Raw genomic sequence first — 11,442 nt, 5'->3', positions numbered from 1 at the left:
ACTGGGACACATTTCACAGGCTGGGCTGCTCCCCTCCCCCTGCCCAAGGCGGAGTGCTCATGGAAGGCCTATAAAGGTCACTGAGGCAAGAGCAAAGGAGTCAGAGGAGGGCACCAAGGGGCTCAGCTATGGAAGGTTCCTTGAACTGCCTGGCACTCCCTGGTTCTGTTAGGAGGACCCCTCAGCTCTTTGAATCCAAGAACCATGGCCAGGATCCAAGACAAGGAAGAAGGTAAGGGGCTCCTGTCTTTGGCTCATTCAAAACCTCACGGGGATGTAGCCTGGGAGAGAAGGGGTCAAACCAAGCCCAAAACGTTTTGTTGCCCTGAGCAGAGGCAGTGGGGAGAGGCTGTGTGTGCATGTACATATGCATTGGGTAACTGTGACCTTGGGGTGCCAACTCTGGCTTGGGAAATTCTTGGAGATTTGGGGGCAGTGCCTTGGAAGGGGGAATTTGGAGAACAGTTTCAATTGGGATCTATGGTATACCATAAACTTTGCCCTCTGAAGCGGCCATTTTCTCCAAGACAACTGATCACTGTAGTCTGGAGATGAGCTGTAATTCTGGGAGAACTCCAGGCTCCACTTGTAGGTTGAGAACCAACCACAGTTAAGAAGCGGTTGTGCGGGGAGCTGCTTTCCTCCTGGGGCCCGTGAAGGCAAGGCAGCCCTCTGCAAGGCATTCTGGTGGCTGCAAGTTTGGGTTCTAGCAGTGATCATTATGATCAGAGCACACGTGGGACCTGAACACCGGTGATATCCCTGTGCACTGCTAGCATCATCTGGGTTCAGTTTCCCAGCTAGATGTCTGCCATGGTGACTTTCTGAACTGGTGGGTGCATGGGGGCTTAGCTAGACTGCACCTGAGCTCCCCAAGTCTGTGAAGGGGCTGCTACCCTCAACCTCTACCTGTTTCTACGAATGTCCCTTTGTGCGAGTTGGGGGCCTGGCAGATGTAAATGCTGCCCCTGGATCATTTTGTCTGACTCTCTGTGTCTGCTTTCCTGTTTGCTGCAGGCCCTTTGCACTATGGAGGCCATGGCTGCCCAACCCACAGAAGGCCACCCAAGAAGCCAGGAAGCAGGAGGGCCCAGTAAGTGCTGCTCCTAAGGTTGCCACCTCCAGGTTGGAAATTCCTAGAGATTTTGGATATGGAGCTGGAGGAGGGTGGGGTTGGGGAGGGACTTCAGCGGGGTGTAATGCCATAGTGCCCACCTTCCAAAGTGGCCATTTTCTCCAGGTGAACTGATCTCTGTAGCCTGGGGATCAGTGGTAATCCCAGGAGATCTCCAGTCACCACCTGGAGGTTGGCAACCCTAGTGGCTCCCTGAAAGGGGTCTCCAAGCTGAAGGATCATGAATGATGGGGTTGACATCCCATGGGGCAAGCAAAGAAAGGAAGTGATGGGGCCACCGTGGCATGCAAGGGCAGGGTGGCAGCATCGCTAGGGAAATATTCCATGTTCCTGCTGGGCACAGTGAGGGTTGCAGTTAAGCAGGAGGAGGCTCAGGGTTTGGATTACCATGACTAGAACAAGTTTGTTTTCCCCTCAGCCCCTCTCCTGGGTCTTGAGGAGAACCCAAAGCATGCTTGTTACCATGGCAGGCTTTTGGAGTGAAAAGGCAGACTGTTCCTTGGTGAGGCCAGCATTCTTCAGGGAGTTAGTAGGATTTATTGCAAGGGGCTTTGGCCAGAGCCCAGCTCTGAGAGCCAGTCTGTCCTTGCACCTTCCTTCCTTCCTGCTGCTGCTGCTTAGGTGGAAATTTCACCTTTTTAGGCCCTCTCCTCAGAAATTAACATTCAGATATGAAGGCTGGAAGCCTTCAAAGGACTATTTCCAATGCAGTTCTGTCATCATCACCCCAAGTTTAAAAGTAAGAGAGAAATGTTTTGAGGGACAGACAGGAAAGAAGCAAATAAATAAATAAATAATCAAGAATGGCTTTCGAAAGAAAAAACAAAGGTTGTTGAGTTTGCAGAGCAGTTCAACCATGTTCAAAGTGCTTTTTTTTGCCCTAACACGTTCTGCTTATCTCTGGGGCAGTTTCTCTTAGTTGGCAATGTTAAGAAACCGCAGTACACATAAAACCACAGCAACAACAGCTGTGAGAAAAAAAATTGCCAGCAAGCAGGGAGAGGGAGAGAGGAGCCTGAAAACGGGATGGCCAACATTAGGGCCATCCTCTATTGACCTTTGAAGGCATTTTGCTTCCTGCTTGCCCGTTCCATTCAGTGGGTTCATTAAGACCGAGATTACGTATTTTCTTACTGTGTATATACTGTTCCTGTCTTATAAAGAAACGTATTGGGGTTTATGTGAGAACTCTCTGCCATTCCAGAGATCTCCTGCCACGGGCCAACATGCACTGAATTTCTTAACAATTTTAGCAGAGAGGTGACGTAACCATAAAGACATGCAAATGCTTCAGACCGAAGGCTGATAATGTGCCTCTGAACTGGACCTCATAACTCACACATTCACATGCCCTGTTCACATGGAAGAGGCCTTGCTCACTAGAGCTGCTCAACCCGTTCCCTACCCCTTGCTTACAGAGACTGCTGTCTTCCCACCTGTTAAAAGGATAGCCTTCAAATTGGCTAGAGGGACAGTTCATTTTCCATTTCAAGTGGCTGCACAGACTGCACACACTTGAGAACGCAACCTCTTGCACTGTTGCCTGGTTAGTGTGAGCTAGCTCACAGTTGTTTAGCCTCCGGCTCACACATCTTTGCCTTAGCTCAGGAAGGATGGCTCCAGCGCAAACCTATTTATGCAGTCGCCAAATCACTTGCTCACAACTGTAATGCCAGCAGCTCACTAAGTAGAATTTCTGCTCACAAGACTCCACAGCTTAGAGGGAGCGTTGGTCAGGTACCTCTGCCCCTAAGGCCATGTTCTTTTCCCACAGTGGTGATGGACAGGCTGTCCTGCCACAGCATAGAAACACTGGTTGTGGTCTAATGTGTCTTACTTGTGTCCTCCAGGCCTACAGTGAAAGTTACAAGATAAGCAAGGAGCAGCTTACATCGTTCCGACATCCTGTCAGGTGCGTGCACAGCTAACTGCAAAACCCCTTCAACAAATCAGCTCCCTCATTTGTCCTGTCCCCATCATTTAACGTCAGGAAATGCACCTTTAGGACTGCTCCCTTCCCTGTTTTAGGCCTGTGCTCCCATCACATCTCCATTCAATGCTCCTCCTGTTCTCTTTCTGCTCCCAGACTAGAGTTACCAAACTGCAGCTTGGGAGATTCCTGGAGATTTGAGGAGCGTGCCTGGGGAGGGCAGAATTTGGGTTGGGAAGAAAGTTGAGTGGGGATAAGATGACGTAGAATCTCTCCTCCAAAGCTGCCATTGTCTTCATGGGAACTGATCTCTTTAGTCTTGAGATCAGTTGTAAGTCCAAGAGAACTCCAGGTTGGTAACCCTAGGCCCATCACTCCCAACATGGCTTCCTCACTGGGCTTTCCTTCCCAACAGGAATCGAAAGAGGTTGCACATCTTAGTTCTCTTCTCTTCTCCCCACAGGCTCTTTTGGCCCAAATCAAGATCCTTTGACTATTTGTACGCAGAGGGTGAGAAGCTGCTGGAGAACTTCCCAGTCCAGGCGACCATTAGCTTCTATGAGGACTCTGAGGAATCAGGCAGTGACAGGGAAGAGGATGAAGAAGAGGAGGACAAGGAGCAGAGGTCTGGAACAGCCCCTTTTCTCCAGAAGTGAAGCTGCCCTCCTTAGATAGTAGGGCCCACCTGACTCTACAAGCCTACCAGTTGTGACTGGGCCCTTTCCCATATCGCTGAGGAAGCACTAAATATTGAGCACACTGCTGTCATGTTTACCTCCTATGTGTTGCCATTTTGCTGAACAATTGTGGCATCTCACACTTGAAGGAGACTCTCTGGCTGGCATGCTGGAGGTAGGGTAAACACTGTTATAAATCTCTGTGACTGCAGGACAAACAAATGCTCCCCTAAGTAAGCTGGGGAATGGGCAGACTCCTTCAGCAGAGGTGGTATGTGTGTGCTTGTCTGCAGAATTAAGGAGCAAGAACTTTGTCTAAGATGGCTGCCCTTCTCAGGGGACTGTGTCTACTGGGAGGGGACTAAAAACCAAGCTTGGGTGTGTGTGTGTGTCTCCTCCTCGAGTCCCGTGTCTACTGGGAGGGGACTAAAAACCAAGGTGTGTGTGTGTGTCTCCTTCTCGAGTCCTGATGAAAGCGGTGGGATTGAGGGATGTGGCTGATCAAGAGCCATAGCAAAGATTTCTCGTTTGGGGGATTTATTTTTAAATTTGCCATTGCAGAACGTATGCTGTACCTTTAAATGTACTTCGACCATCTGTTAAAAGTAGCACAACACAGAAAGCGTCTGTATGCGTGTGTGAGTGTGTGAACAGTGGATACTCCTCCAAGGCCTCAGCAATACCTCTGATTTACAGCAGAGGCAGATAAACTGGGAGCTGATGTGTCAAAAACACTGCAATAGCTCTATCTGGTGGCCAAAGGTAAGAACTCCCCATCTACCCAAAACCTGATTACAGGCTTGGAGATGGGTTGGGTTTTGTTAACTTCAGTTGGTAGACTGATGTACGATTGCGTGGTATCTCCACTGTCTCAATAGGTCCCTCTGTCACTCTCCCAACTTTGCATTAGAGTATTTCCTTTTCCAACTGGTTTCTCTATAATATTTAACATATTTGTTATCTACTTCATGGATCTGATGATGTAGGATTGCCAGGTCTGGGTTGGAAAATACCTGGAGACTTTGGGGGTGGATCCTGGAGAGGGTGGGGTTTGGAGAGGGGAGGGGCCTCAGCATGGTACAGTGCCATAGAGTCTCCCCTTCAAAGCACCCATTTTCTCCAGGGGAGCTGATCTCTGTCAGCTGGAGATCAGTTATAAATGCAGGAGAAGATCTCCAGGCCCCACCTGGAGGCTGGCAACCCTACGTGGGCTCTTGGCTTTGAAAGTTCATGCCACAATAAGTGCTGTTGCTCCTGATGTTGCCACTGCACTCTCTTTTTCTTGCAGTAATCAGGCCACTATTATCCTTTGTTTTATTCACAAATATATTTGTTTGCACTGAACAAGTAGCAAGGAAGGAAGTGGAGAAATCTTGACTCCAGGGAATATGAGAGTCCAGAAGTGCCGTTGATGTGTTCTGCGGATCCTTTACTGATTCCAACATTTCCCAACATGCAAAACAACTTATTATACAACACAAACACTCTAGGTTACTGACTGTTTCTGTTACAACCTGTAAATAGTTCGACCCTAACTTGTCTGGCAGTTAGGAAAGTGCTATATAGTCTCCATGCAAAATCAGTGGTTGCTGTGGGTTTGTGGGACGGAACCTGTGACAATCAAATCTCCGCAACAACTGTGGATATTGCCTCAAGGGGGGCAAGATTCCTTTTTAGTTGGTAGTTTCCCAAAGCTCTGTTCAAATACCATCTAAGGGAGGAGGCAGAAGTATAATGTTTGCGTGAAGAAAAAGCTGAGTTTGGAAGGAGAGAAGCAGTCAAACTGCTGTATGTTGCCCCACTGGGACTGATCTCTCTCTCTGAATGTGACGTGTGGTAGTGGTCCTAACACCCTGTAGGAGTGTCTCTTTGCTTCCACTTGTGTGCTCCTTGGATATTTATAAATAAAGCAAGTATTGCAAAAACACTCTAAGTCTCCAGTGCTCTCTCTTCCAAAGGGAACCAACCCTGGAAATGCTGTTCATGAAACATCTTATGATTCAAGGATGTGGGGAGAATGCAACAATAAAGAACTGGGGGGAAAAATAATTTAACTGTGCTATGGCCTGACATCCCACGGGAGGAAATCAGCCTGAGACGTCATTACAAGCATGTACATTTCCAGGTGTGGAGATTTAAAAGACCAATTTACAAGGAGAATTGCAGCTCCCCCCCTCACAGATGATCGTGTCTATGACCATCTCTAGGGCAACACATGGTTTCCCCCATTCCATTTCTCACACCGACATCCCATCCTTCCTCCAAAGAAGGCAGGGCAGCATATAAGGGAATCATCCTATCCTCAGACAAATGGGAAAAGTAGGAAGAACTTAAAAGCAGCTATAAAGCAAAGGAGTGTGTGTATGTGTGTTTGTGTGTGTGATGCCAGCATTCTTGTGCCTCCTAATGTGCTCTGGGCGCCACAAGTATTCAGCCTCTGCTGCTCCACAGAGACAGCGGCAGGAGGACACAGACAGAATGCCATTTCAGTTCCAATACTGGCACCAGCCCAGTCCTTATGCAGAATGGATGTCTCCCAGGGGCATAAACTAGTGTGAGAGAATGAAAATAGGAAGACTGCAACTGCTCATTTCCCCTGGAGTAGGCCCCATGGAATACAGCAGGACTTACCTCTGAGTAAACATGTAAAGGAATGCACCGCAAATAGCACACTTGAAGTATTGAGCCTGCATCTGAAAGGAATGAGAGGCAAAGCTCAAATTTCCTCTTTTCCTTCTTTTGGCCTCTGAGGAGTGGCAAAGGGGAGGCAGGGAAAGGGGTGGGAAGATGAGAGGATGGCAGCACCTCACCAACACATGCCTTTCCAGGAGAGAAGCCATATTTGTTTGCTGCACCAGAATACAAGAATAATCTGTCTTGTGGCAGATTAAAGATTCATTTTTTTAGTTTAAAAGCTAACTTTGTCAGATGCATGTTGTGGGTCCTCATGAGGCAAACATTTACATATAAGGTTATTGGGGGGGAAACTCTTTGTAAACAGTTCAAAAGGCCACAAGAAGAGCCCTGCTGGATGAAACCATCTAGTCCAGCATCCTGTCTCACACAGTCTGGAGGGCCAGCAGCAGGGCATAGGGGCCAAGAATGATGTTGACTCCTGACACTGGTATTCAGAGGTTTACTGCCTCTGAACATAGAGGTTCCCTTTAGTCACCATGACCATTACCTATCGATAGACCTATCCTCCATGAATCTGTCTAATCCCCTTTTAAAGCCATCTGTACCTGTGGCCATCACTACACCCCATGGCAGTGAATTCCACATTTTAATCACTCACTGTGTAAAGAAGTATTTCCTTTTGTCCATCTTGAATCTACAGCTCACTAACTTCATTGAAGGCCCTTGAGTTCTAGTACTTTGGAACAGAAAAATGTCTCTTTGTTAACTCTCTCCACCCCATCCATAATTTTATAAACCTCTATCATGCCCCCCCTTAGTTGCCTTATTTCTAAACTGTAAAGTCCCAGACTCTTCAGTCTTTCCTCATGGGGAAGGTGCTCCAACCCCTTAATCATTTTGATTGCCCTCTTCTGTACTTTTCCCAGCTCTGCAATGTCCTTTTTGAGATATGGTGACCAGAACTAAGAACACGGTATTTCAAATGAGGCCGCACAATAGGAAGCACCTGGTGAGATGTAATTATGTAAAATGCAAGAGAGAGCGAGAGAGCGGAAAAGTACAGAGACAGCAATAACTGATGACAATCCTGTTTCACTAGTTGTGCTAAGTTGGTTAACATCTGTGATGACTGAGGAATCCCAAGTCCTTGTTAAGTCTTTGAGAGAAAGCGTCAAGCTTCTTGATGAATTCAGCAATTTCACACTGGAAGTCCCACCCTTTGAAGTTCTTTTGCTGCAGACTAGTGACTTTCAGATCAGTGTGTCCCTGGGAGACTGAAATGTTCCTCTACCAGTTTCTGAATGTTACTATGTTGTTGTTGTTCAGTCGCACAATCGAGTCCGCCTCTTCGCGACCCCATGGACCAGATCACGCCAGGCCCTCCTGTCTTCCGTCGTCCTCTGAAGTTTGCTCAATTTCATGTTCGTTGCATCTATGACACTGTCTAACCATCTCATCCTTTGCCGTCCCCGTCTTCTTTGACCTTCAATCTTTCCCAGCATCAGGGTCTTCTCCAGTGAGTGCTCCCTTCTCATTTGGTGGCCAAAGTATTTGAGCATCAGTTTCATTATCTGGCCTTCCAGGGAACAGTCAGGGTTGATTTCTTTTAGGATTGACTGATTTGTTCTTCTTGCTATTGTTACTATTCTGAATGTCAAATGCATGCCAATTTATTCTTTTACGTTTGACCAATGTCAAGAGCAGAAGGGCTCTGCTGACAAATAATGGCATAGATCATAGATGGGATGATCATGTATAGAGCCCAGAATGGTATTGCTGTCAGGCCCAGTAATTATATTGCTTGATTGGATATGGAAACAGAGTTGGCATCTGGGTTTATTCACAAGGTTTGGGTCTCTATTAGGGGTCCCATAGTTATTGGTGAGCACCTGCTGGCAGATGCTGTCTGTACTTTCCCCTCATTACATGTGCATTTTATGCAATTCTATTTCCCCTCGTACTTCCCGAGTGTCACGAGTTGTCATTTGACCCTGCTGTTTATACATTATTTTCTTCACAACGTCACATATAAACATCTGCCTCTTGAGGATCTACTACTTGCATCTGATGAAGTGGGATCTAACATACAAAAGCTTATGCTAGATGAAATACTCCCTAGTTTTTAAGGTGCAACAAGAATCCTGTTTATTTCAGCCTGGCATGCATCTCTTGGCCCTGCCAAACTCCCCAAGCATCTGTTGGAGAGCTCTCCCAGCTTCTGCTTTTCAATGTGCAGGTGTTAGAATAGCACTTAGACTCCCCAAGCATCTGTTGGAGAGCTCTCCCAGCTTCTGCTTTTCAATGTGCAGGTGTCAGTATAGCCTGGTCTCCAGCATCCCAAGAGTCACAAGGTGTGGCCTGGTGATTTTGTAGGAGTGCCAACTAAAGGCAAACACCTGCTACCAAAGCAGAACCCAAAGATTAAGGGGCAGAGCAGAGGGTAAATATTTTGTTCATCTGAGAACCACTGCATACTGGTACTCCCCAGCCATGAAACCATATACACATACATATACCGGCCAGTACTTAAAAGCACTGCTGGATGAGTCTAAAGATCCACCATGCCCAGACTCATGTGTCCCGAGTACTTCTAGGAAACTGGCAGTAGGGAATGAAGGCAACAGCCTTCCTCCACTGGTCCCTCCAGCAACTGATGTTCAGCAGCATACTGCCACTAAACCTGGAGGTTCCACTTAGACTTAGTCACCATGGCTAACCATTGATAAAAGAGCCTAATCCCCATGGCCATCACATTTTGCAGTGGTGAATTCCATAAATTAATTATATAAATTAGGCAAAGATGTACCTACCCCCATCTGTCTTGAATATCCTGCCAACCAGTTTCATTGCATAAGTCCAAGTTATAGGAGGAAACAAAACTATTCTCTATACCCTTTCTGTACCCCATACATAGTTTTTATGAATGGCACCTCTTCATTTTTGAAGTGAAGAGGTGCAGTATCAGACCCTTGGCTGCACTGCAGGTGTGCTGGCCTGTGGGGAACAGGGGTCACCGTTATGTTGGACAAGGGACCTAGAGCGATGGTTCTAAAACCTTAAAAAATCTTCCTAAACTTAATCTATCTTGCAGGATCACACAGCTCCATGACCGTTCCATCTTATACAAAAGACCATTATTTCCCCCTGTCATCTTTAGATCTTTAGACTCATCCAGCAGACTTTAGACTCATCCTCCCACCAGCATTGCTGGACCCAGAGACTGTATTGTGTAATTAAAAAATAATAATTAAGACTAGCCAAAACATTATAAATTAGCAATCTTTGGAGTTCCCCACATCTGGCTAAATAGCAAAGGGACTATGAAGGCCAACTTATTTATTGTGACATAAGCTTTTGTGAGTCAGAGCTCACTTGTCAGATGCATGGCTTCACAAGCCCCAGGTTCAAGTTCCAGGACCTCAAGCTAAAAGGATATTTTTTTTAAAAAACAAACCCTCTGTCAGGAGAGCTGCTGCTGGCCTGAATAGATAATATTGACTTTGACAGACCAAGGGGCTGACTCAGTATGAGGCAATCTCCTAAATGTAAAAATGTATTGGTATGGGGGGTGGGGGCAGAGGAAGCCCCACCTTCGGGATTTGAGGAGTCTTCCAAGAGCACATAGGATGTTTTGCAGCCTTCATTGACTGAAACCGGTTTGAGTGCAAAATAAGTTTCAAAATGCACCAAGTACTCCTGTGCAATATAAACATATAGCAAAACGGCCACTCTCCCCTTGGGAGTCTGCATGCCAGCAGGTAGTCAGATGCCTCGGTGGCACGACACACCTCTTCGCTTGCCAAACAGACAGCCCCCCTCCTCGTCCACCGTCCTTGTCTCTTGTGAAGGGCTTCAGCCGTGGGGACGGCGACAGAAACGCTCTGTCCACCTGCACAGCCCCCCACCCCACCCCGAAGAGGGCGTTTTAGCGGCTCCGGGCTACATGTCCTCGGAGGGGGGCAAGGACTGCTCCCGTGATCCTCCGCCCTACCCAGCTCAGCCTGGCCGCCGGGAGCTGCTGCATTGGAGCTCCGCGGGTGGCAGCGCAGCAGCGTGCAAGGAAGGTGGCCACGGACGCTGCCGCCACTCCTCTCGCCTTGGCATTTGCAGCAGATAGCTGAGGCAGGGGTGGGCAGAATTGCCCTCCGTACCCTAGCGAAGCCCGAGACCGCTCGCGGATGCACTCCTCCGTTTATTTTCTTTTCAGGGTGGCCGCCCAGGCCCCAAAGGGCACGGAACTCCTTGGCGACTACCGCACATTCCCCCCTACTCAGGATCCCCAACCGCTCACGCTGAAGCGATCTCCAGACTACAGTCCCCACAAAGCCAGGCGCCCCAAGGACTCCCCTTTGCCATTAACCGATTGGGCAGGACAATCGTAAGGCCCGCCCCTAGTGCTCAATAAGCTTCGCGATTGGGTAGAAAATGAAAGCCCAAGTTCGTGAACGCGCTTCTTTTAAGGTAGGTATGGATTGAGGCAGAACGCCTCGATTTATTCCCCCCCCCCGAGGGTGTGATTGGTCAGAACGCACGGCTCTGCCCCGCCCCCTAGGCAGACGGTGGCTGCTGCTACTGATCCGGGTAGGGCTGGACAGGGCTGGGCAGGCGAGAAAAAGACCGGATCGGATCCTGACCGATCCAACCCGACCAGGAGGGAGGATTCACGCGGCCAGTTTCGAGACGGAGGACGAGGACGGCGGATGGGAGACCTGAAGCCAGGGTGAGGGGCGTCGGAGGGAGGGGGGAGCGAGCGTACGTGCTTGTGCTATTAGGGTAACCGAAGCGGTGCTGCTAGTATTGGAAGAAACGGGACGGGACGTGCCTTCCTGCAGAGCAGAGGATGGCTCTGGATCCGGCCTCCCCTCTGTCCCCGGGCAACGGCTGGGAAGCGGGAGGGCATCTCCCTCCCCGGGTCTGTAACAGTCCTTCCGCGATCGTTGCTTGGAGGCTCCTAAAACTTGCTCGAAGGCTCACGCTAAATGCGATGGGATGTCTGGGAATCCCGGCTGCCAGCCGGCTGGGGAATCCCACGCCTCGAAAGAAGGGCTTTTTCCGGCTCCAGG

At 48.6% G+C, this 11,442-nt stretch overlaps 1 protein-coding gene across 1 annotated transcript in view; it reads left to right on the top strand.

Annotated features, from left to right (window-relative positions):
• Positions 1–204: 204 nt before the first annotated feature.
• RIPPLY1 (ripply transcriptional repressor 1) overlaps positions 205–11,442 on the top strand; it is a 42,597-nt gene continuing 31,359 nt past the window's right edge. Inside the window, exons 1-3 of the mRNA XM_015408946.1 lie at positions 205–232; positions 1,018–1,093; positions 3,529–3,690. Of these exons, the coding sequence (XP_015264432.1) occupies positions 205–232; positions 1,018–1,093; positions 3,529–3,690 (266 nt within the window). The remainder of the gene's footprint in view (positions 233–1,017; positions 1,094–3,528; positions 3,691–11,442) is intronic.

The sequence above is a fragment of the Gekko japonicus genome, unplaced genomic scaffold (assembly GCF_001447785.1).
Source record: "Gekko japonicus isolate JY-2015 unplaced genomic scaffold, Gekko_japonicus_V1.1 scaffold19, whole genome shotgun sequence".
Classification (NCBI taxonomy): Eukaryota; Metazoa; Chordata; class Lepidosauria; order Squamata; family Gekkonidae; genus Gekko; species Gekko japonicus.
Note: the sequence above shows the minus strand (reverse complement) of the source record. Positions and strands in the feature narration are given on the sequence as shown.